Source organism: Eleutherodactylus coqui, chromosome 4 (assembly GCF_035609145.1).
Source record: "Eleutherodactylus coqui strain aEleCoq1 chromosome 4, aEleCoq1.hap1, whole genome shotgun sequence".
Taxonomy (NCBI): domain Eukaryota; kingdom Metazoa; phylum Chordata; class Amphibia; order Anura; family Eleutherodactylidae; genus Eleutherodactylus; species Eleutherodactylus coqui.
In genome coordinates this window covers 62,963,048-62,989,201 of record NC_089840.1, presented here as the reverse complement: position 1 = coordinate 62,989,201, position 26,154 = coordinate 62,963,048, and the positions used below count along the sequence as shown (strand labels likewise).

The 26,154-nt window shown below is 42.6% G+C and overlaps 1 protein-coding gene across 2 annotated transcripts in view; it reads left to right on the top strand.

The window, feature by feature from the left end:
- Nucleotides 1-26,154, top strand: part of GIT1 (GIT ArfGAP 1) — a 129,635-nt gene that overhangs the window by 69,879 nt on the left and 33,602 nt on the right. For both annotated transcript variants that reach the window (XM_066599584.1, XM_066599583.1), the window contains exons 8-10: nt 4,176-4,218; nt 17,406-17,454; nt 17,745-17,817. In XM_066599584.1, coding sequence (XP_066455681.1) covers nt 4,176-4,218; nt 17,406-17,454; nt 17,745-17,817 — 165 coding nt within the window. The remainder of the gene's footprint in view (nt 1-4,175; nt 4,219-17,405; nt 17,455-17,744; nt 17,818-26,154) is intronic.

Genomic DNA, 26,154 nt, shown 5'->3' with positions numbered 1-26,154 from the left:
CAGTGAGGGGGAACCACAAGCAGCTAATCAGAGAGAGGATGAGATAGCTGTGTAGTATTGAGTGGGTGTGGTTATGCTACACAGCCTATGAAAGGGGGAGGAAGAGAGGCTGAGTTGAGCTTGTGCTCCTTCATGAGAGAGACCAGCTGATAAGTGCTGGGAACGCGCACCCCCCCCCCCCCAGCCAGAAATCTGAATGTAGAAGAGCCAGCAATGCAAATATGAGGCTTTTGAAATGCAAGAGAAGGCAAAAATCAATGCAAGAAACAAATGCATTCATAATTTTTTATTTTTTTTGCAGGGACTTAAAATGTGTGTTGGTTTTTCATGCATAAAGGTTTCCATACCCATTAGGCTTCAGAGAACTCCTTTAAAATGGTGAAGGGTCAGTGCGGAGCGAAGTGGCCATCGCTAATTAGAACATACAAGCCGTATGATAAGCACATTTATAAATACAGTTTTTTTTTTTTTTATTAAAAATGGTAAAATTAAAACTGAGGCTCTTGCCTTGTGCATAACTGTTTCTTACGGCAGTTTCATGATTTTTGGTTGTTACACTGAGCATCATACATCATCTTAAAAACAGCACTGCCAGAGAGACTCATTCTCCTGTTTATGGAGACCTAGTAATACATTCTGGGGAAATGTGATATTTAGCTGTATAATTAGAGATAACATTTTCTTCTTGGGAATAAATAGCTCTCTGATGCAGAATTGAACATATGTGCCTTTACAGACACATCAGCTCTCCTTATAGCTGACGGAGGGAAGCAGTACAATCCTTATTTTTGCCACCAGATTTAACCCCTTAGTGACGCAGCTTTTTTGCTTTTTTCCATTTTTGTTTTTTCCTACTCCCTTTTAAAAAAATCGTAGCTCCTTTATTTATCCATCGACGTCGCTGTATGTGGGCTTGTTTTTTGCGGGACGAGTTGTATTTTTCAATGGCACTATTTATTGTACCATATAATTTACTGAAAAACTTTTTAAAAATTCTTAGCGGAGAGAAATGGGAAAAAAAACGACATTCCACCATCTTTCGGTGCGTCCTGTTTCTACAGCACACAAATTGCAACAAAAACGACCTGATATTTTTATTCTATGGGTCAGTACGATTGCTACGATACCAAACTTGTATAGTATTTTTTTTGCTGTAGTACTTTTATTTTTTTTTAAAGATATTATTTAATTTTTTTTCAATTATTTTCTGCGGTCATTTTTTGCGGGATGTCCTGTAGTTTCCGATAGTATCAATTTGGAATACACACGACTTTTTGATCACTTTTTATTGCGTATTTTCTGGGAGACAGGGTAACTAAAAAAGTGTATTTCTGGCGTTCTTTATTTTTTTTTTTTTCAGACGACGTTCACTGTGCGGGAAAAATAATGCACTACTTTGATAGATTGGACTTTTACGGACGCGGCGATATCAAATGCATATTTTTATTTTATGATTTAGATTTTTTTAATAATGGATATGGCAAAAGGGGGGAGATTTAAACTTTTATAACTTTTTTTTTTAATTGTTAAAAAAAAAAAAAAAAAACAACAACTTTTGATTATTTTTTTTACATTACTTTGAAGTCCCCCTGGGGGACTTTAACATGCGATGCTTTGATCGCTCCTGCAGTATGACGTAATGCTATAGCATTGCTGTGTGGATGGCTTGATAGGCAGTCTGCTAAGGCAGCCCTGGGGCCATTCATTAGGCCCCCGCCTGCCATGACACCTGCACGGATCCCCCGATCTCACCGCAGGGGGGCCGTGCGGGACCCCCGAACAGCGTTCGGGGGATTTAAATGCCGCTGTCAGAATTGACAGCGGCATTTAAAGGGTTAATAGCCGCGTTCGGCCGAGCGCAGCTTTTGCCCGCGGGTGTCAGCTGTAATAAACAGCTGATGCCCGCGCTGTACCTCCCTCCATACGCGTCCTGCAACAGCAGGACGTAGTTTTACGATAGGGCCATCACTAAGAGGTTAAAGTAACAGTACTGTCAAATAATTGTATACTATTGGATTTTGTTTGCCTTTCTCTGAAGGACACAGCACTTCATGTATTACACAGGTCGCTCATTGACTTTAATGGGAACTGTATAATGCATCATTTTTGGTGCTGCAGAGAAATTGAAAATTTGCCGATTTTTTTTTTTTTTCTCCACAGATTACAGCTGATTGCTGATGGTCCCAGCAACAGGACATCCTGTATTCAGCTTATGGGCTTATTCACACGTCCGTATATCAGCCGGGTTTTCGTGCCTGGCCGATATATGGTGTCCCTTTCTGCAGGGGAAGAAGGCAGGCCGGGAGCAGTGCACTTAGCTCTGCCCCGTCCCTGCCCTCCCATTGTAAACGGTGGTGAGGGGCGGAGAGAGGGAGGGAGCTCAGTGCACTGCTCCCGACTCTTCCTGCCTCCTCCCCCTGCAGAAAGGGACACCGTATATCGGCCGGGCGCGAAAACCTGGCCAATATACGGACGTGTGAATAAGCCCTATCTTTGAGGACCCTTCCAATATAAGAGTAGAGAACACTTTTTAAATTTAACACTTCCCTCCAAACCCATTTTCCTATCATCTTTACTTCCTTGCTTTCTAAGAGTGACAGCTTTTTTTTTTTTTTTCATTGCTGTACGAGGGCTTGTTTTTGCAGGACAAGTTGTATTTTTTTAATTGTACAGCTTTTAATGCACTGAAAAACTTGTAAAAAACTTAAAAAATATAATTTCACTTTCTGAAAACTTTGTGATGTCATAGGGACATGTTAAATGGTTTTTCTTTTTTTTTAATCACTGGAGGTGAAGGTGCTCAGACCTTCACTGACCGTAAGCTGAAGCGCTGTCTCAACTCTGTCACTGCTCACTAACTGAAGACTGGCCTATAGACTTTCTATAGAGTCTGTCTTCAGCTAGCAAGCTGTTGACAGCTCTTGTATGAACACTTCAGCTGTTTCATTCTAGCAATCAATGGGGGTCTCGGCACTGGAGAAATTGCCAGCTCACCCAGCCTTGTTATTGCACTCCACCAAGTGCACGGAAGAAGGGAGCCACTGCTAGTAAACGTAACAGAAAAATAGAAGTTTTCCAGGAGCTTGAGCTGTATGAAATTTAAAAAAAACAAAAAAAAAACAACCCTTTCAGCTTTCCAGTTAGAGCATGGATAAAAACCCGGCATGAGGATTTTAAACCTCCTACATGTTTCAAGCAGGAGCTCTTAGTTATGGCAGCTTCTGCTTGAAACATGTAGGCATTTAAAATACTCAGGCCATTTTTTTACTTGAAAACTGAAATAAAACGTTTTCTATCACCAAAGCTGCTGGGAAAACTATAAAACGTTTGACATGTCACAGTTATAATGGTTCTACTAACCCACCCAATGACAGCATCCCTTCAGGTATTTTCATTATTGATGTTATGGAAAATTTAAAGCAGGCTCTGTCACAATTTGAGCACACTGTATCAAAAAATTTGCCAAGCTCCAATCTAAATTAGTCTCTGCTATATCAAATGTAATTTATGGCCAGATTTATTTTGACTGTGAAGGTATACACACCTCTGCTGTATTCATCAATTTCTTGTCTTTCTGACAGCAGATGCCAGGAAATAGAAGGATCTCCCATGCTGCATTTCAACATGCCCATTTTTTTTGTCCCTGTGGGAGATAAGTTGCTGCCAGAGATGTCTGACAACAGTTCATTTCCCTTTGCCCATTGGGAATAAAAACCTGTATATAGGTTTATATGGGAATTTTGACTACTTATCAAGACCGGGTCATACATATAGATGCAGCAACTACCCTAGGCAGACCCGTAACTTGAAGCTCCCAGGCCCCGATGCAAAATCTGTAACAGGGCCCCCAACTATAATGCTTTACTCATAGTACTGGGTTCCCTATATGGAGAAGATAGTCCTTATGGGCCCCCTAAGGCTCCTGGGCCTGGATGCAACTGCATCCCCTGCATCCTCTATAGTTAGGCCCCTGACCCTAGGGTAGGTGTGTGCCCAGTACTTGCGACTAATGGTTATGTGCACCTGCAATCTGGTAGTATCCAGTTTCTACATTGTGTCCATTTCTGACTAAAAAGTGTTCTTTTTAATGTCCTGCAGCTGAAATGTTTCTGAACCTGCAGAAATCTCTTTAATTTATTGCGAACCCTAACTAGTGTGTGGCTTGTCTGTTTCAGATCATAAGAACGGACATTATATCATTCCTCAGATGGCCGACAGGTAATTGAATTTGTGCTCCTCTGCTCTTTACTTAATGCCAAAGTTTTAATTGCAGAAATGTTTGCTGAGTATAATTACTTTCTTCTACCCATGCCATAGTATCCTGTGCATACACTGCCAGCAGATCGTTGGAAACTCAGGGCCTCGTTAAATAGAATTCATGTTGTAAAGAATAAACCTGCAAAATGAGTCCATGTGGCACTCATTAACCCTTACACTTCAGAGGTGGACATATTTTGTATTCTTTCAAATTGGTACTATTTAGTAACTAGCCCTAGTAAAAGAATCCAGAGGGGCTTCTGAAAGTGCATATTAGAGAGAATTTTTTTACAATTGGAATCATATCAGTAAATTATTGCAGCAGCTTATGTTTTAGTGGTGGCTGCAAGTAGCCAGAATGGTGTCTTTTTAAAGGGCTAATCTGATGACACCTTTTTCCATCCCTGCCCCCTCACCTGATTACCCATCACATTCTGGAGTTCTATGTATATTTCAGTTACTTCCATGCAATGCAGCCTCCTGTCTGTTACTTATTAGACACCATCTTGATATTGAGATTTCTTTCTGTTTCGCTATTTTGTGCTATCCATGATTTTTCAACACAATATCACATGAGCAGCTAGAGCTTGTACTATCTCTGCCTTCTGGGAGAGTACTGTAATTATTATTACCTTCTATGTTCACCTAAATAAGCTGCAGACCATAATTCTACAGTCAAGAGGATGAGCTGTGATCTCCTCTATTATAACTGTGTAACAAGTGCCTCTAATTATCACGAGCTCTGCTATAGGAGTTTGTGCCCCCTCCAAAAAGCTTGTGTGGTAGGGTTCATCTTACAGAAATTATGCTGACTGAAAAACTGACTAGTTTGAGAACACACAAACACAAGAAAATCTGAGCTAATGAGAATTGAGGTCACATGACCACCTGAGTAGGAGAACTCCAGGAGGTTTAGATAGAAAGGAATAAGTAAACCAGGTAATACTAGCTGACTTGTGTATACTGAGAGATTAGCTACATAATGAATGACAAAAAAAAAATTCAGCCGAGTGGCCCTTTAGAATCTGTTTTATGTAGGATTGGTATCCTAAAAATGAAGCTATGGCCCCTATAGTGATACATTATGAGATAGTCAACACAGAAGTTTGGCAGATTTATACATTAAAGGGTGTTTACAGGAAAATACTATTGATAAACGATCATCCGAATATATCATCAATAGTTGATCGGCTGCAGTCTGCCGCTTGGGACCCTTGCCGATCAGCTGATCAGGCGCCCGCTGTCAGCTCTGGAGCAGATGTTTATTGCTGCAATCCTGGTGTAGTTAGCTGGGGCTTGTAACTCATTAAAATCAATGGGAGCTCTGCGGGCTACTACATCGGAGTGGGTTGTTGGAGCAGCAGCTTCCGCTCCGTACCCCATATGTAATGGTGCTGATCAGCCGGGGTCACCAGCGGCGTACCCTAGCCGATCAAATATTGATGACCATGAGGATTGGGCATCAATAGTAATTTCCTGGAAAAACCCCTTCTTATGCTTTTAGACTATTCTTTACAATCAACTTGTACTGCTATGTAGTGTTGTAAAAGTAATGTGACAGCCCTTTATAACAACCTACTGTACAATGCAGATTTGAGGAGCACCAATGATTAGGTGTGACACAATATATATGTGTCCATACAAAGGTTGTGAACCCAATAGCCAAAATACCGACTTTGTTGGGCTTATGAAAGTAGTAGTGGTCTGGTTCCAACAACTAAGTAATTCCTCACTTGTCCTCTGTAACATTTAGTTTATTCGAACTCTCCTGCCCTTCCTTATTGACAGCCTAGCGGTGCACAGAGAGGGATGACTGTGCTCTGTGTGAGAGTGTGACCAGGATGTTACGGTCATATCTGTATCCTGTTTTTACTTCACCGCTGGACTCCTCATTCTCCTCATATGGCATTGCTGCTGTGGTGCATATCATATTATGTAAAATACAACCGAGCAGAATGAAAACTGGAACAATAATTAAAGAACCTTTCCGTATAGAAATGCTTCTTTACGATGTTCTGCACTTTCACGTTGTCACCCAGAACAGTCCCCTGTTAGTGGCTTCTGATACTAGCCTCTCCAATAAATATTACTTTATTTACAGGGAACCTGTCACTACCATCTTACTCCTAAAACTGACTTCACTGGTTGGCAGGGAATGAAAAATTAATCTCTTCTAATGTCTTTGCTTTCCTAGTAAACCGTTGCAATTAGGTTCCAATGATGTCCTGCACCGTATGCAAATCGGCAGAGAAGAGTCATCTGGCTGAGAAGAGTCACTCTGATTCATGAGCTGCAGTTAACCATGCCCACTTTCTTTTGATAGACAGGGTCTCGAAGGAAATGGAGCATGCAATAAGTTGCTTATCAAGAGAAGTGGGCATGGTTGGCTCCACAGCTCATGAATCGGCATGACTCTTCTCTGCTGATTTGCATATGGCACGGATAACTTGATTGCAGAGGTACATGGGCTTACTAGGAAAAGCAAGGACATTTGAAGTGATTGTCAGCCATTGAAGTTAGTTTTGGGTGGAAGATGGTGATGACAGGCTCCACTTAAAGGGAACCTGTCATCAACTGTAAGCACCATAATTTAAGTGATGGTGCTTATAGTTTAGGTCACTATTTCCCAAACTCAGGGACCCCAACATGTCATGTTTTCAGGATTTCCTCAGTGTTGCACAGGTGATGTATATATTGTCAGCCCTCAGAAATTGCCACAAGTGTTCTTATTATAGGATATCCTTAAAATATGACCTGTTGGGGGTCCATGAGGACTGGAGTTTGGAAACTGCTGGTTTAGGTGATATGGGTTCCGGGGAGCCTCATTTCATATTCCTCCATTCCTGCGGTGTCCTCCGGTGAAGTCTCTGCACGCACAACAAACATGACTCTTCATGGGCACAGCCTTCTGGAAAGAGTCAAACTGGCTGAGCTTGTGCTGACTTTAGGTGATGTGGAGCCTCTTTTCATACTCTCCCAATACTCCACAATGTCCACCTGCAAACTATGAGCACCATAACTTAATGGTGTTTATAGTTGATACATTTATAGTGTAGCTGTGTTTTTTCCAAAAAGTTCTTATTTGTCGTAAGGTTGATTGGTGGGGGTCCAGGTTCTGAGACCCTTCCGCCATTCACTAGAAGCAAACAGTAAAAATGCTCAGCCGAGTGCTCTCACTAGCTGTAAGCCGATTTCTCGGGACACAGCATTGGAAAGGGGAACCTGGTCACTATAAAGAGCAGCTCCCTAGGCCCCCCGCCACATAAAGTAGTTTATGGGGCTCAAAGGGGATGACAGGTTCCCTTTTAGTATTGTAACAAATCCTGTATCCTAAACCATACTTCTCGTATGTCCATTTATGTTTTATTGGATATGTCTACTTTATTTAGGATATTTGTAACTCATAGTTTAACTTTTAGGAGGCTTCCTCTCCTACTACAGTGTTTTTTTGGTTTTTTTTGAGGAGGGCTGTATTAGTTGAGCAGGTTTACTGCTGCCGTTTTTTGGGTTTCATAACCAGTTGATTTTGTGTATTCATCGTTTTCAGTGCTTACTGGAGCATTGCACCCTATGGAAGTCAGAGAGGCATCAGCTGGTGTAGAGAATACCTAAAGCCAATTTTTATTTCTGTTACCTCCTGTTTATCAAGTTTCTGGTTGGGTGAGAAAAGCCCATCAGTGGGACAGCAGGAGGTGTCAATGTAAGAGTGTGTATTCTGCTTACTTTTGGCCAACTCTCTATATGGTGGGAGCTTTCTGATGAAGAGGCAAGATGCCTTGAAACCTGTTACAAAGGGTTGTTCTGGATCCTGGTCTACTGTGTTTGCCTACTTTCACTGTACCTCTTGTTTATCATGACCTGGTGATACATGGTTTTTACATCTTAAATCATGGTGCACTAAAGATTTAGCTCTTGAAGTAACCTTATTGCAGTGATTGCTAGTTCAGACTAGAGTACAATGGTGCCACCAGCTATACTGAACAATTGCACATACGCTTTATATTACATGGTGGTTGCAGCAGGTCTTCTGCTCTACAGGACTGCTACCTCCAAATCTGCCCTGGAGTGTAAAGATGAAGTACGAGGAGCATTCATGTACTAAGGTCTCTAGATTTTATTTTTTTTTTCATGGGACACATTTTAGAAGATGTGGGCTTCGGTGATGAGTGAGACTGATGACCTTCAATGCACATAACTCACATGACAGCAGCTGGAGTTTTAGTACTTAAAATGGCGATTCACACGTTCCGAGAATAGCGAGTAATCATCTTGTTTTTCTTCACTTCCGTGGAATGAATCCCATCCATGTTCATTAGTTGGGCGAGATGCGGTGAAGGTGCCCTGGATGTGAAAAATATGCATTCGTGGTTGCAACAAATCAGAGAAGGTCGAACGTCATGTGAGAACGAACCAATTGAGCCTTGGCCATGCTCTTGCATCTGTGATTTACCAATGGGCAAAACAGAGACCCTAAAGAAACATTCGCAACAGCCATGCAATCATGGCATTAATGTTGTAAAAAATGCGTATATCAAGTGGGAGATGTTGAGAAATGGCAATATCTTCAGCTTTCTGGGGCGAGTTGTATATTCATTTTTTTTTTCTAAAAATGAAAAAAAAAATGTAGGAGACTGTTGAATGCACCTCATAGTCACCTGCACTGGTGACGACTGCATGCATAAAAACTGCAGTGTTATATCTCCCATTCATAAAGTGCTTTTTTGCGTTAAAAGTCAGACACACTCACTCGTTTTATTCAGTGACCAAGGAAATGGGTTGCAGCATTTTACGGACATCCTTGTATTACATCCAGGAATAGCAGAGTGACTTCACTACAGCTAGCATTGGAATAAGGCGAATGCAATCCGTAGTCTTCCCTAAAGCTGGAGTTCACTTGCAAAATACTACTATACTTGAGCTCCCCCGTGTGGTCAAAATAGAAGTTACACCCAATAATAAGTGAGAAATAGTCTATTTGGCATATATTGAGATAAATTTATAATTCGGTCTAAATATTAAAATCAAAGAGTGCAATAGATTTTGTGAGGGTCGATCCAAGCCTAACTCCTCTACGCTAGTTTTGGCAACTGTTGCCTGTCCTGGAGGGCAATATGCTGAACTGACCCCATTAGTCAGTTTGGTCCGTTTGGCGCTGTTCCTAATACGAAGCCGCTGGGCTGTGGGCATTCCCCTTTCCTGCTCCCTGATCCATAGGCCTGGGTCAGTAGAGGTGTACTTTATGGAATTTGGGCATTAAGACCCTAAGTATGTGGCTTACTGTGCAAACCCAAACCTCAGTGCCTGCTGCCACCAAATCGCGCTGCAGGTTTTTTTTCATTCATTCGAGGATTTACGACAATCTGCCACCTGCCATGAATCTGGTGGTTGTTGGTTATTGCTTTCTCCTTCTGCTACATCCAGGCAGTATAGCCAGTGTTTCTTTAACTTTGAACTTATGGACTCTGCTTCCCGCTGTTCCTTTAGGTACTCTGTGTCTTTGCTGTCTTTTTGTATCCTTCTTTGTGTAAGGCAATGATCTCTCACGTTTTCGGACCACTCTTTTGACTTAGTCCTATTTCTAACATGCAATCAAATGCCCGTCAGCAAAGTCCTAGCCAGTCCAAGTATTTGATGGATTTTATCTCAAGCACACCTGATGCAACTTAATAAACCTCTTAATTAGTTTCATCAGGTGTTCTTGAGACAATACCTGTTTTATAAATGTGTGCTGTTAGGAGGGATTCTATTCGGTTGGGTTGGAAACCTGATGGACCCATTATACTATAAGTCAATGTGGGTAAAAAAAAGTGTTTTATTAGATCATAAAGGTTCTATCATGGCTCCTGTAAAAGTGGATGCCGGTGTGAATAAGCTTGTAGCTCAGTTTACATTACTGTTTTTTTCCTTGTATTCTTGACGGCAGAATAGTCTAGTCCTTAGCTCTGATTTTGCAATTTAACCACAAGAACTGTGTCTAAAACCTGATGGAACTCACTGCATGTCAGTGGGATCTAGGAGGATTTGTTAGGATCCATTTGAAGATAAAGTATATATCCATCGTGCATCCAATAAGAATGGAAGCAAGTAGTATGAAAGTTTACATTGGCATGAAGAAAAAAAGGTCAAAGTGTGCTGTTTTTATGGTGGAGCTCTTGTCAGAAAGTAGTTTTTCAAGAAATTATTTTGACATATGACCCAGTGGATACTTCCACACAGAGGCGTAACTTGAAGCTCCTGGGCCCCAATGCAAAACCTGTAACAGGGCCCCCAACTGTAATGCTTTATTCATAGTACTGGGCTCCCTATTTGGAGAGGAGAGGCCTTATGGGCCTCCTAAGGCTCCTGGGCCCGGGTGCAACTGCATCCCCTATAGTTACGCCTCTGTTCCACATGAAATGTCCATCTACATCCACTAGACTTGCTGTAACAGAATGTGATATCGGGGCTCGTTACATGGTTGATCTCCACATATATAGCACATTATAGGAGGGCACATTCTTCCATTTGGCACATTGCACTGTTCCTAGCTGTCCTGTTCCATCTGTGTATTTCAATGATTTGTATCTATCTTCATGTCTTAACAATAACTTGCTGTCTAACTTCTTGCCTCTCTCCTGTTCTTCCTTGTGCTGCATTGGATGTAGAACTCGTCCCAGGGGTGTGCCGCAGAGGTACTGTGCAACATGCTCGTGTGACAATGGCCTCGATCACTGTCATTTCTTATACGCTTTTCAGACATCTGAATGAACTAGACATCACTAAACAAACATTTAAATCATTATCGCTGCTGCTTTACATTGATTTGCACATTAGGCAATTTTCTCGGCTAAGTAAGGCTTGGTTTACGTGCAGCCAATGTGTTTTTTAATATGGCCTATCCAATATCCAACTAAGGTACAGTAAATATTCAGGGATCATTTTGACCTTATGTGACTTGCTTATAAAATACTCTCCGTTAGACCTTCATGTGCTGCCGTGTGATTCCGGTGCCGTATTGCAAAGATCTTCTCACCTAGAAGCAATGCTTGTAGAAGGGAATACCTCTGTAATGCAGCATGGCATGGTTTTTCATAGGGAGGTGCAGTAAGACCTGTACACCCTTGTATGTTCTGTAAATCTAGCCTTACCATTCTAGTATGCACTGCCCGGCATTTGACTTTCCTGACTTCTTGACAGCCACAGGGATGACATGCAAGAGACTAAAATGTACTAATAAGTCTAATAACTATATAGTTGGTTTAAATAAAGACAAATTAATACACAAGGAGTAATATTTGAAATGGCTTTTATTGGCTACCTACATAGATCATTGGCAAAATATTACTATACTTGAGCCCCCCATTGTGGCCAAAAAGGACTCTGGGACCATCCAAATATTGGGACAAAGAGCTGAAGAATAATCTTCATGGCTCCTTCCTTGTTTCTTCATATCCATTTATTGGCACAGCAAATTAGCAGGCACAGGGAATTTTTAGGCCTCTTTCACATGGGTGACAGCGATATAGCCACAAGAAAATCACTGGGTATTCTTGACGCAATATCGCGATTTTGTAGTGTTCTTTTGCTGGGATTTAAAATATAAGCCCTACCCTGAAAATAATCCCTGGCTCCATTAAAAAAAACAAAACATCACCTAACAGGTGCTTTCGTCTCAGCCGCACTTTTCCTCGCAGGTCCCTGGCACATTTGCTTCTAGGTTTCCTCCAGCACTTCCTGGTCAGTGGTTCGAAAACCCCGCCTCCAGGAAGCACTGGCTCTGATTGGCTGAGCCGCGACTTCCCAAATAAACCACTTGTGTTACATGTGGATTTGACCCCCTTCAGTTGACTTGCTGCAGATTTAATATCCGCATTGCAGGCCAGTTGACACTGCAGAGTGTGGGTGAGATTTCCTGATCTCATCCACTTGGCCTGTGCTCTAATATGCTGCATACTTTCCGCATTCAAATCCGCAGTGGGGAAACGTGCAGCTTGTACGCCATGTGTGAACATCACTTTAGACTTCTTAGCAGAGACTGAATTAGAGAACAATGAGTAGGGATGTAGGAGACCTCTGCTATTTTACAGTTTTGGCCATATCTATGCAGGCAGGAGGAGTGATTGGAAACTAGATACCTCCAGTGTTCCTCATCCTTGACAGGATTAGCCGAAAATATTGATGAATGTGCTGGCAAGGAAAGGTCAGCTTGGCATGAGTCAGACCATACCCTTCCTAGCTGCAGATCGATCGTAGAGTACAGTTTGCTAAAAAGTTCACTTTTTAAACTCTTTTAAATGCAGTGGAAATTGTATTGTATGTTGATGTGTTATAGAATATCACGTTGTTATTCATGTTGCTTGTATAGCACCAACATACTTCCCAGCACTTTAAGGCCCATTTAGAACCAACGATTCTTGCTCAAAGCCGTCGTTTGAGCGAGAATCATTGGGTCTAACTGCATGGACATCGTGCAGTTTTCGTTAACGAGTCGTTCATCGTTGTCTTTCAACAAGCTGAAAGAACAATGAGCCTTATCAGTGCCACGCATGGAGTTCACAGCGGGATACTATTGTTTCAACTGGTATCCCGCTTGGAGAACACAGCAGAAGTATGCAGAAGACAGTGCTCCAGCTGTCTTCTGCATATCCCGCTCGGAGCACTCGGCTGTAAACCAGCTGAGCGCTCCGTGAACACAGCTGGAATATGCAGAAGACAGCGCTGCAGCTGTAAAGACAGCAGGAGTATACAGAAGACAAGTAGGGCCGCCTGTCTTCTGCATACCCTGCTCGGAGCGCAAAGTGATCGCTTAAAACGGTCAAACAAACTGCCGTTTGAGCGATCACCTTGCCCTGTAATGGCACACAGCGATTATCGCTCAAAAGATGGGTTTTGAGTGACTTGAGTGAGAATCGTCGTGTCTGAACCAGGCATTACAGAGATCGTCATCACGCAATTCAGTCCCTATCACTAGTAGAGCCCAGTCTAATTTCCGTATCTTAGGCAGCATTCACACTTTGCTCATTGGCTATGGATTTTGGTCCAGATTTGCAGCAGATTTCACCCCTTCCAATTTGTATTCAATTGAAAGTTTGAAGTCTGCTGCACATCCATCCGAGATTTCCGCAGTTTCAAAACCCATGACCTTTCGCCGCGGGTTTTGGAGCGGTTCGGCTGCCGGCATTCTGTTGTAGCTTTCTCTCCCCATAAAGAGGAGTAAGGCCACAATGGGGAAAATAAGGGATTGACATGTTGTGGCTGTCAATTCCGTGCTGCATTGCCCGTTACGCCCGGCTTTGCTGCAACGGATTGGCCGCCCCCGTGTGGACGAGATTTAGGGATTAGCAGCCGCGGGCGTTTTTGCCGCTCGAAATTTCCATAGCAAATCCTTCCCTTGTGAACCCAGCCTAAGGGTCTTTTTATATGGGCTGATTGTCGGATGCTTAAGCACCTAACAGTTGTCCCAGCAATGATCGCTCGGTGAATGAAGACCGAAGCTCACTTTTGGCCATCCGCCTCAATTCACAGTAAACAGGCAGTGGGTCATAGATGAAAGTCTGCCTGTTTACACGGGCCGATCGTTGTTTGATTTTGTTGCCTGCATAAACTGAACGAAGAGCTAACGGATTATTGCTCATCGTTGGTAGCATTTACACTTAACGGTCATTCAGATTCACACAATCCAAAGAGAATCTGAACGATTGTTCTGTGTAAAAGGGCCCATACACCCACACGTGGGCGAAGTTCATTGGAAACCGCTTAACATATCAGGTTTCCATCTCCGTTCCATGAACGTACTATCTATGATGTGGGGCTACCACGGATTCAGTGCTGACACCAGTTTGACCACTTCTCTGAGATTTGTGTTACTGGCACTATGACCCAACATGATCAGCACTGAGCAGCGCCAAAGGGGATTGAGCTCTGTATAAAGACTTTCAGTTTGGAACGAAGTGGTGAACTAGGATCACAGTTTTCACTAATGTAATCACACACATCAGATGATTATTTTGGCTGGATTTCCCCTTTGAAGAGCCAAGTAATGACTCGTTTGACTATATTTGTGTGACTAAATTGTCTAAACAATCTGGATGATGGCTTAGATTACTCAAGATAACTGCAATTTGTGGCAGCAATGACAAAGTGGCCACACAATCCCCAAAAAACGGATAAATGGGAAAGTGTAGACTGAATGAAAAAAAAGTATCTTCTTGTGTTTAGTGAGCAATGCATCTAACGCTACACACAATCTTACATAATTGATAGGTTATTGGTCATTGTATTGCAAAATAAAAAGAAAATCAAGGCAGTCATATTATTAATACACTCTACTATATGAGCAAACTTCCACAATTGCATCCGTTAAAGGGATTATATGAATAAACAGCGAGACACCTGTCTGAGCCTTATTTGGTATTTCAGTTCAGCCGCATTCAAGTGAATAGACTTGAAGAATGGCACTATTAATGGGAAAGTAGACCCTTTTCTCTTATACAACTCCTTTAAAAGTCCCGGACAACCCCTTTAAATGCAGTCTAGTAATTTTTAAAGAGTAACTGCACTATGCTTTGACATGTCAAAAGTTTTGATCAGTGGGCGTCCCAGTACTGAGACCCTGATCAGTAGATTAAGGGTCTCGTTTGAGTGCTGTGCCTTTACTTGCTGGCTCCTCCTGGCAGCTGAAGATGGGTTCATAGAGGTCTATAGACTTCTCCTACAGATCTCTGAGGTTGTCTTCAGATGCGTGGAGGAGCCTAAGACTGCTGAAGGCGAGTAGCACTGTGCTGTATTTCCCTCTAATCAACGGTGGCCTCAGCAGTGGGACCACCATTGATCAAAACTTTTAACATGTCTCCTTGACATGTCAAAATTAGTTAAAAGTGCAGTTACTCTTTAAGACTTTCTACTAATTACCTACGCTTAGGATAGGCCATCAGTAGATGATAGGCAGGGGTTGGCTGCTTGGGGTGCCCATCGATCAGTTGATTTCCGTCACTCAGTATGGACAGCTTGGTAGTACAGGCACAGCTCCTGCACTGAGAGGGATGCCAGAAATCAGCCTATTGGCAGAGATCCTGAGCAGCAGACCACCGCCAATCAACCATTGATGACCTTTTGATTGACCTTAGAATACTACAAGGAAAGCTTAAATTATTGGATCACAATAGCCATTTCCTTAGCGTTTCATTTGCATGGCCGAACTCCAATATTGATAGACTTATGTAATGAGAAGAAATGTTTAACCTTGGATTTGAATATGGAGACGTGGATGTTAGGAGGGTTTCACCAGAATTACAAGTTATCCCTGCCAATATTGAGAATGGAACTCCTGTCTTGCTCTGCTGTTCTCTGTGGACATCTCTTCTCTCGCTGCAGTGACATCAGAATGAACCGAGTGCTGGCCAAGTGTGCAGTTGGTGCTCCATTCCTTTCAATTGGGCTGACGGAAGTACTCGAATGCCTGCCGCTCGGCTGTCTCTGCAGTTTCATTGAAAGTGAATGGAGCACTAGTCTACGTGCGGACCCAGCACTCCATTCACTCTCCTCTTCACTGCAGTAGCCCTATAGTGAGGACGGGGAGGGGTGGGCGAACAAGCCCCCCGTTCTTAAGATCTGCTGAGACTCCCCCCTATTAGGAATGATCCGTTATCCATATTCACACGGGCAAGTGCTATTGTTTTTTTTTGTTTTTTTTCCTTTGGTCAGTGAAAAACTAACCTTTTTGCATGTAGTCTTCAAGCATCTGTGATTTTTTTTTTTTTTGTTTTGTTTTGTTTTTTAAATGTGATTTTTGCATGCACGATTTGCACCCTTTTTTTCATTTTTCACTGCTCTGCACTGTTTTGTTTTGTTTTTTTTTTCTTTTAATGTAGTCTCCATGGTAACGTGTTAAAAACGCATTGCACTTGCATGCAAATTTATATATATATATATATTTTTTTTTTACACAACCATATAAAGTAATGGGTAAATCTTACAAAAATAGGACCTGCAGCGATGTTTCTAACTTGGACTATCTGTACAAGAGAGAAATCGCTTGTGTGAATGAACTCATTCAAATGAATGGCTTCTATTCCTGTGTGAGTTCTGACCATCTCGGATTTGATTTGCAGACCGTTTGAAATGGAACATGCTGCGATTTGTTTTCCACCCCAGTGTGGATTCCATGCGGACGGGCTCCATAGAAGTCAATGGATGCGTACGATCCGCAGTGCATCCGCAAGTACAATTGCAGATGCACTGCGGATTTGAAAGTTAAAATCAATTAGGGAGGTGGGGTTGCAGATTTTTTCTATGTGGATAATTTGCAGTGCATCCGCATGGAAGAACCATTACATTCGCGATCTTCTGTAAATGGTTTCCACAGGTCTCCCGCTGCAGAATCCGATCCGCTCGTGGACATGAGGCCTACAATTATAACATATTCTGAGCGTCTACAGCTGCCAGCAGGGGGAGCTTGCTGAAGAAAGATTTATTTCATTCCCATTGAAATCCATAATAAATCTTGCTTCAGTAATGCCCCTTTTACCTGAGCCAATTCCGTTTGACCAAGCGCACGAGTGATGTCACCACTAACTCGTTTGCAATCTTTTGTGCTCATGCAGCCTGTTTAGACAGGCAGATCCTCGCTGGGAATCATTCGCTTCTCGCCTGAAGTGAACGAGCCGCCGATTTATTTTTATGCTGGCCGTAAACTAAACGGCGAATAAAAAGTGCGCGATGACTTGCGTTTAGATGTAACAATTATCGCGCACTTTCGGTCGTTATAACCATTTTCCAACTGAATCCGTACGTTTACATGGGCCTTCTAAACTTACCTGAACTACCATTTTTAGCTCTGGCCGTGTGGAGTGAAGCAAGAGATTCTGAGATCTGAATCCGTAAAAACCTTATAAAGAGATGATATGTCTTTTTGTTGGACCTTTTTAACTAAAGGTAATCAATATTTTATGGTTCACTCTATATTAAGCATTAATGAACCCCTTTAAGTAGGTGAGACGGAGGCCTTTTCTTGCCTTATACCATTACTTACTCTTTTAACAGATGCTAATCTCCTTATGGGTTATTTAATAGCTGCAGTAGAGCTTTGAGCTCTCCAGTCCTCTTTGTATGTGTAGGTGTTGTAAGTTTATGTGATACATTAGATCTTACTTTATACTTTTCTGTTACAGTTTGGACCTGTCTGAACTTGCAAAAGCCGCCAAAAAGAAGCTTCAGGCGGTAAGTTCTGCAAGAGGCGGGTGTGCTCTGGGTATCTGAAATCACAGCCTGGTTCATTGGATAACTTGTCACTTTCTCTCGACTGCGTTCTGAGTGGCACTTTTGTCGCCGCCTTTAATCGCATATACTACTCTATTCCATTGCAATTACAGAGCTGTCACTTTGTGTATGCTCTGGTGAACTTTGTTATTATCTAGCAGTTTTCATCCTCCCTCCTTTCTTGTGATGGACATTTACCCCACTCCCTATTATTACCTCCTGATTGACCAGGCTCTCTGTTTTATTCACAGCTCAGTAACCGACTCTTTGAAGAACTGGCCATGGATGTCTACGATGAGGTAGATCGAAGAGAAAACGATGCAGGTAGAGAGATTTGGAATGTGGATCTAATATGAATTCCTCGTCAATCAAAGTGCTAATGACCACTTGTTCGTCTTTTCGTGTGTGTGTTAAATGCAGAGCCTGACAGCACCTGTGAATGTCAGTTACCGGCTCCAAGGTCCGCCTCCTGATCGCATGACTGTGACGTCATCACAGGTCCTTGTGCACTGAATGAGGCATTATGGGCGGACTACATCCCCCACAAACCCCCCCCCCCGTGGCCTCAGTTGCTATGGTTACTGCAGTACTCAGTCTGCCAGTTTGTAGCTTGTTGTAAAATGAAAAAAAGGAGCGTTTGGTACGGTGTTAGCCAGTAGAGCAAAGTGTGATTGTTCTCAGTAAGAAAAAAAAGAAACCAAGTAATCTTGTAGATATGATACTTTTTAATGGCTAACAAAAATACATGATGTTACAGCAAGCTTTTGGTTTTTCTATCAATCCTTCCTCAGGCTGCAAAGAAACTAATGAAAGATTGGTAGAAGACCTGAAAGCTTGCTGTAACATGTATTTTTGTTAGCCATTAAAAGGTATCGTATCTACAAGATTACTTGGTTTCTCACTGAGAACAATCACACGAAGCTGGTTGTGAGACAGCTGGACACCTGTGTGGAGACTCCAATAAATGACACCTCACAAATGTGCATATACATAGCTGGCGGTGCATATTGACCAACAACATTTGAAGCACAGTCCTTCACCACTATCTTCACATCTCCTGAAGGTGATATCAAGTGCTATTGCCGCCAACACCAGTCCAGCCTTCATCTAATTGTCAACCGTTGTCCAGTGTTGAAAAAAAGTCGCTTTTGTGCAGTCATGTCACCACAGAGGGTTCAGCACCACCTTGAAGCTAATGCAGATTAGATGATACAGCAACAAGCCACGATTTCACCTCAGCCACCGGCTGACGTTTGTAAATCTTGTGCAGCAGATATGCAAAAAGCTACAAGCTAACATGCCTCCTCAGTGAGCAGCTGAAGTTCCTAAATCACGTGCAGCTCATATGTGAAAGCAAAGCAGCTCATATGTGAAAGCAATGTAACAGAGGTGTGTGTGTGTGTGTGTGTCGTGCATGTAGCACAGCTGTGTGGTGCAGTGCGCCACCATGAAAAACTGGTACTATAATTTCCTAATAATTACTAGTTATGTTATTAGTGCTACTTTGCTGGCAGTGTATATCACGGATATCTTCATCCACTTGTACTGTAAATTTTTGGATGCAAAATCCACACTGAAAGTCAACGAAGTTTGAAAATATCATTATTGCGTTGCGCATTAGTGCGATCCTACCTCTGTTGTTGTAAGTGTGGTATAGGCAGGGGTTAAAGGGAACCTGTCGCCAATTATAAGCACCCTATACTAGGTTATGGTGCTTATAGCTTAGGTTGTGTGGAGTTTAGGGAGCCTCTTTTCATACTTGCCCGGCCCTCCGTTCCTGTGGTGTCCTCAGTAAAGATAGCATGTGCACAGCAAATGTGACTCTTTTCAGAAGGCGCTGAGCATGCAGTCACATTCATCTCTATGGGAGCCTTCTGAAAAGAGTCAAGCTGGCTGTGCATGTGTTGACTCTGCCAGGGACACTACAGGAACGGGGGCCAGGTGAGTATTAAAGGTTGGGTGATAAATTATTTTGATAGCAGGGGGTCCGGATTCTAAGAACCGTGCACCCAGAGTCTGTTGGGTGAATAGACCAATGGTTAACATGTGTAACCACTCTATTCAGTTCTATGGGACTGGGGTAGATGGCCGAGCCCATTATGTACATATGCTAGAATTATATCTTGGGCTCTAAATTAGTCCTTCAGATCCCCAAATTTGATTGTAATTTGGATTTGATGACTTTTGATGCAGATGTCAAGTTTGAATGGGGTCAGTTGGGATACTGCTCAGCTGCCCGGCTTTTAGCCATAAGAAAAAATACTGCATGTAGCGCTTTTTCTACCGGTACTTAGAGCCACATCTGCGGCGGAACGTCCAACCGGAGGTTCCAGCGGAGATGTGAAATCACTCTTACGGTGTGTATGGTGATGGGAAATGCTGACATTCTGCACATTTCATTAATCCTGCACCATTATCATTTTTATGATTATGTGTAATTTGGAGCACAAGTAAGTCAAGAGACGATAATAAGGAACGCTGCAGTCGAAGCTCCATGTTGGGAGCTGGAAAAGGAAAGACCAACTGCTGTGGTATTAAATGCTGCATTGCAGCTACCAGTGTTGCTTTATGTAACTGTAGCCTAAATGCTACTTGTACAGGCAACGTGTCTAAAGGAAACATGCCCACCCAGCGGTTAGAAGCATCAAGTCTCTTCTTAACCCATGCAAACTCTATAAAAGCTCTTGTGTGTCAGGACTTTAGGGGAGTTTTAGGCTTTATTCACACAAGTGTTTTTACACTGCTATGTAGCCATGTTTTCACGCCTAGCCGAATATCGCGACCATCTGAGGCATTGGATTCCAATGCATTCGTTCACATGGGCGATATTGCGCCATGAACAATCGCCCAGCGTGGAAAAATAGCACATATGCTGCCGATTCCAGCAGATGCTTTTACGCACGATCTGAAAAAATAGATCTGGATCTATCTTTTTAACGATATACGCTGGCGGCTCCCATAGACTTCTATGGCAGCTGGAAAAATAGGGAGGTGGAGGCAGTTAAGCAGCGTCCAACGCAGGGAAAAGCTTACTGGTGCCTCTTTTTAGGAATTTGAAGTCATTCCGAGGAGTTTTGACAAATGAGGGATTTCTGAGCTGCGGGGTATTTTTTCGCTAATACGTCACACCCGACCGTGTGAATGAATAAGGAAATGCTAATTAAGCTCTGGACTTGATCATGCTATTTCTTCATTCACACGATTTAACAGTGCGTGTGGGCGAGTGCAAAAACGCATATGCTTGTTTTAAGGAGCCCTTAAATAGCAAATTGATAAATTGCATTATTGGGTTTCTGCAGAAGGCAAAAGTTTTGATTCATTCAGTCATTCATTTCTTAGTTCTAGAATTATTGTATTTACGGTGACTGGCCACGTTATTAGAGAAGGTTCTCTGGATCAGTGTAAATTCACATTAGAATGGGAAAATAAAGCAATCTGAGTGACTTTGAATGAGGCATGATCATCACTGCTCAACTAGTTGGGGCCAGTAATTCAAAAACTGCTAACCTTGTGGTGTTTTCTCATGTAACATTGTTGAGTATATTAAGAATGATATGTAAAAACATCCAGTGAGAGAGGATCCTATGGATATAAACCAACTGTTTTAAAGAGAGGGGTCAGAGGAGGTCGTCAAGATTCGTTCTGATGCCAGTGCTCCAACTAATCTGTGCAAATAAACTTCTTCCTTAGTACAATTCGGCTGTAACAGCAGACAATGTTTGAATTCTATTGTGGTCGAAGAGAAATGGGCAAGATGACAGTGGGCAAGAGTGCAAAAATTGGGACACAGAGCAATGGAAAAATATCACCTGGTCAGAAGAATCCAGATCTCTATAGCACCATGCTGATCGGAAGATCAGCATTTGGCACAAGCCGCATGAATGAATGAAAACCCTTCATGTTAGCTACTCATAACATGCCAGTAACTTCTATCTAGTTTGTGACAACTGCAAGAAGCTTCCTGTCCCCATGAGCCAATATTCCTGCAGAATGATTTCATCATCTAATGGACTTCCTTTTAGCTTTCAGAACAGCAACAATTTGTCAAGTCATAGATTCCAACACTCTCTACTAGAAAGAGGGTCTCTAATAAAGTTGTCGTTCAGTGTAGATTGCACTAGAAGTCTGACACTGATTAAAACTATTGATTCCATTAAATTCTTTTAACTGTGCTGGAACTTCCTGCTGGTAGAGAGGCAGAAAGAGCTACGTCATGAAATTTGCACACACTCCTATGTAGCAGCTTGCATGAAAACATTACATACACAGTGTTGATAGTGGCTGTTCCAAAAACTAAACACAGTAGTGGCAGCGTCTGATGACCGCTTGTGGACCAATTGATGTCATGTCTTTCAATCTCTGTTTAATGAGTTAATCCTCATGTCCATGGGCGGCTCAGATTCTGCAGCAGGAGACCTGCGGAAACAATTTTTGGGAGATTGCGGATGTACGTGGATGCACTGCGGATTATCCGTGCGGAAAAAAAATCTGCAACCCCACCTCCCAGCCTTTTCCTCGCCTCCCTAATTGATTTTAACCTTCAAATCCACAGTACATCTGCAATTGTAATTGTGGATGCACTGCGGATCGTCTGCAGTCATTGACTTCTATTGAGCCAGTCTGCATGGAATCCACCCTGAAATGGCACATGCTGTAATTTGTTTTCTGCACCAAACGGACCGCAAATCGAATCCGCATGCTTGAATTAAGTTGCGGATGCCGATGCTTCCCTATGGGCACTTTGAATTGCGGAAGTCAAATCCGCCCGTGGACATTGGGCCAAGAGGAATATTAAGTTACTTCCCAAATACTATGTAGGTATATGGCTAGCTTTAAAGTTTATTAACCATAGCAGGCAAATTGTAAAGTATTTACGTGTAGCGTTCACAAGTGTTGACATGATTGGAGAGAGAGTATAAAAAGCTCCTGTTTAATTGCAGATTTCAGTGTCTTGGTTATGAACTATGAAGAGCAGCCGACATCCAGACATAACACAGCATTTGTGGCTTTGGGGTTTTAGAAGTAAACTCAAGTTATAACTCGTTATCTGCTGGCATGAAGGAGGCGGCGCTGTAACTCTGTACCATGTTGCCTGCTGATTTTAACTACTGCGTTGTCTGTCATCCATATACTTGTAGTTTCAGTTCACTGACTCTGCTTAGATCAATGGTAACCCCCATAACACCAGGATTAGATTGTTTGCATCTATGAATCCTGATTTGAGGGTTAAGGCTGGTTTATACAGAGCGATGATCGCTCAAAAATCACTTAAACGACAGTTTGAGTGACAGCTTTGAGTAATCATTTTGCATAAAGACAGCGGGCTCTTATCTGCTTTCAGCTCCTTTGTTCTCCGACGGGAAATGATGCTATCAGCACTACCTGCGGAGAACTGCTGATAATTTCAGGCCAACCTAAAAATCATCATTCATCCTTAACGATCAGCTAGCAGTGCAAGAAAACCGCACGATGGCCGCGCGTTTAGCTGCAACGATTATCGCTTAAACTATCACCTTTTAGCGATTTTTGAGTATTAATCGCTCCGTGTAAATAGGGCTTTGGATCCTAAAAGTAATATAATAATAAAGTACCGGAAGGTTTATGATCATGCGATGGCTATCAGCTGTCCGGCATTAGTGGAGTGCAACTAACTCTAGGTACACGGCATTGCCATGGAATTTACCGCTGGGGTAAACATGCCACTTGTAGTAATTAATACTTTAGTAACATTTCCGATTTGTCAGATTATCAGTATTTCTATTCTTCCAAATATTGTGGTTACAGAGCAGAAGACAGAGGACAGTTAGATCTACAGGGATTCCTTCCAAAGCATTTGAGGTGACTTAGGCTGGGGTTACATGGAACCGAAATCTCACGGAATGACTGCACGGAAAAACCTCGAGATTTCCGCAGGATAAGCGCAGCTTTAAAACCTGCACCCTTTAGCTGTGGATTTTGGAGCAGTTTCGCCACCTGCATTCCGCTGCAGCCATCCCTGCCCATAGAGAGTGGAGGGGCCGCTGCAGAAACGGAGAAAGAATTGACATGCTGTCTCTTTGATTTCTGTACTGCAAGTCAATTTCGGTGCGGCTTGGCCGCAACCGATTGGCTGCAGTGTGTGGATGAGATTTTTGCAAATCTCGTCTCCACTTTGCTGGCTAATCCCGGGATTAAAAACACGGGTGGAATTTCTGTGCAGAAAGTCCGCACAGACATTCTGCGGCAACCCCGCCGCGTGTGAACCTATCCTGGGGCTGGGTTCACATGGGACCGAAATCCCGCAGAATGACCGCACAAAAAAACCTCAAGATTTCTGCGGGATAAGCGCAGTTTAAAAGCCCACAGCCTTTAGCTGCAGAGTTTGGAGCGGCTTCGCTGTCGACATTCTGCTGCGGCTATCTCTCTCCATAGAAGGGAGGCCGCTGCAGAAACTAAGAAAGAATTGACATGCTGCGTCTTTGATTTCCACGCCGCGTGGCAATTTCAGCACCACTTGGCTGCAACGGATTGGCTGCAGTGTGTGGACGAGATTTGCTGGCTAATCCTGGGATTAAAAACGCGGGGGCTGAATTTTTGTGCGGCAATTCCGCCCCGTGTGAACCCAGCCTTTAGGGTATTTTTTGATCTGTACGACTGTTGGGTACTCTAGCGCCCCACAGCTTTTACTCAGGAGCCATAATTGCTCACTAAATGGAGGTGGCGGAGATCTCTTCTGGCTGTCCACCTCCATCTAGAGTAAACAGGCTGTCGTTCATAGATGAGTCACTTGGTTTTTAGGTTGGCTGTAAACCAAGCAACTTCGAAAAGGTGAGCAATTTTAGCTCACTTGCCCCATCTGGTCCTGTGTTCACATGGGACAACAGTCACCAGCAATTGCTCTTTTGAGTGAACACTACGGCAACTATCAGCCAGTGTAAAAGTACCCTCAATAAGGAGACCAGTCCAACTCAAAAATGCATAGTTCAAGCAATAGACATTTTTAATGGAATTAGTAGTTCTCCTTCTACCCAGCCGGCACCCTGTGGACCACATTGACTTTTTGTCTTTTTTCTGTATACGGTTTATGTAATCCTTCTGCATCCAGTAAGAGGGAGCCATCACCATTGCAAGCCGAGCCCTAAGGTAGCATGTGGCTATCTTAGTGACTACCAGCGAGCCTCTTTAGTTACTTCCATTGATTTTAACCTCATGACAAAGACCTATTACCTTAATACAGCACTGCATTCTCCTTTTTTCCTCTCTTCTACCTATAATGGTGCCCATACTGGAAACAGTACTGTGATGATTGGCTTATGTAGGTTAAGCACATGCTTTTTAATTTTTTTCACATGTAATAGATGCATTAAGGCACACGACCATTACACCCAAGCTCCCAAAATACTGTGTTTTCAGTGAGTTAATTCCTTCTTTCAGTTCCATCATAGAACAAATATATTTTTTTAAAATTCTGATCTGATTAATTCTTTTCCTTGGACTATAAATTTTCCATGACATGATGTAGTGATGCTGAATTTCTGATTTGGTAGAAAGTGAAGAGACCTGTACTTAGAAATCTGTAGCCCACCGTCTCTGCCTTAGAACATGCATGGACATCCCCTTTTGATGCTATTGTTCATGTTTAATGAGGAAACCCCATGAGAAAGGAATAATGCATATCTGGAAAAACTTGTTCTTAATTTTTGAGTCTTTTTTTTTTCTTTTTTTTTTTAGTCCACCTCCCCCCCCCCCTCCCCCCTCCCTTTAATAGCCATCATAAAAAAAAAAGTTTAAAGGGGCATTCCAGGCTTTTGCTATTAATGGCACTTGAGGTCCTCGCCGATCAGCGCATCCTCCAGCTTATTGTCATTGCAGTGGAGCTGGACATTGCCAGAGCTGGAAATGTAATAAAGGCTTTGCTCCCATTACACTTCTGCTCTGGCCACAATGTGGAACCAGAAGTGTAATAGGAGGCATCTCTCCCATTGATTTTGGTGGGCGCTAAGACCTTTATTACACTTCCGGCCCTGACCAGCGATGACATCTGCCTCGCTGCACTGACAGCTGGCAGGAGGATCACCTCATTAACCGAAATCCCGAGCGGCAGACCCCTGCCAATCAATTATTGATGAGCTATCCTGAGCATAGGTCATCACTTGTAAAAGTTTGGACTATCCCTTTAAAAAATGTGTGTTAACTTGGGATAACTTTTGTGTATGCAGCAAGTCCCACAGTGTACAGCTGATATTGTAGGGGTCTCCGCTGCAGAACCCCCAATAAGTAGTTTTTCCTGCAAATGGCCTTTTTTCCAGCAGTTATGTTTTTTCTTTTGTTTTTTTTTACCCCAAGTCCAGTCTGTCCCTGTAAAGGACTTTGACATTTTTGTACAGCTTTTCACGTTGCCATCACACAGATCTAAGCTTACTGTAGGTTACTTGGAGCTTCATAAACAACTTCAGTCAACAGAACATTTTTTTTTTTCTTCCTCTACACTGCCCCTTGCACAACGCATCCTCTTTGCTCCAGACAGAGACGTCACACTTCGGGATTGCCAAGAGTATGTGGGAAGGGGAATGATCTAATCCTAAGCCAAGTCCGTTGCTCTAGGCATGTAGTGGGTTAACCCAAGCTAGTCATCTTTAAGCTTCCTTGCTGCCAGAAAGTACATTTTCTACCAAAGTGGAA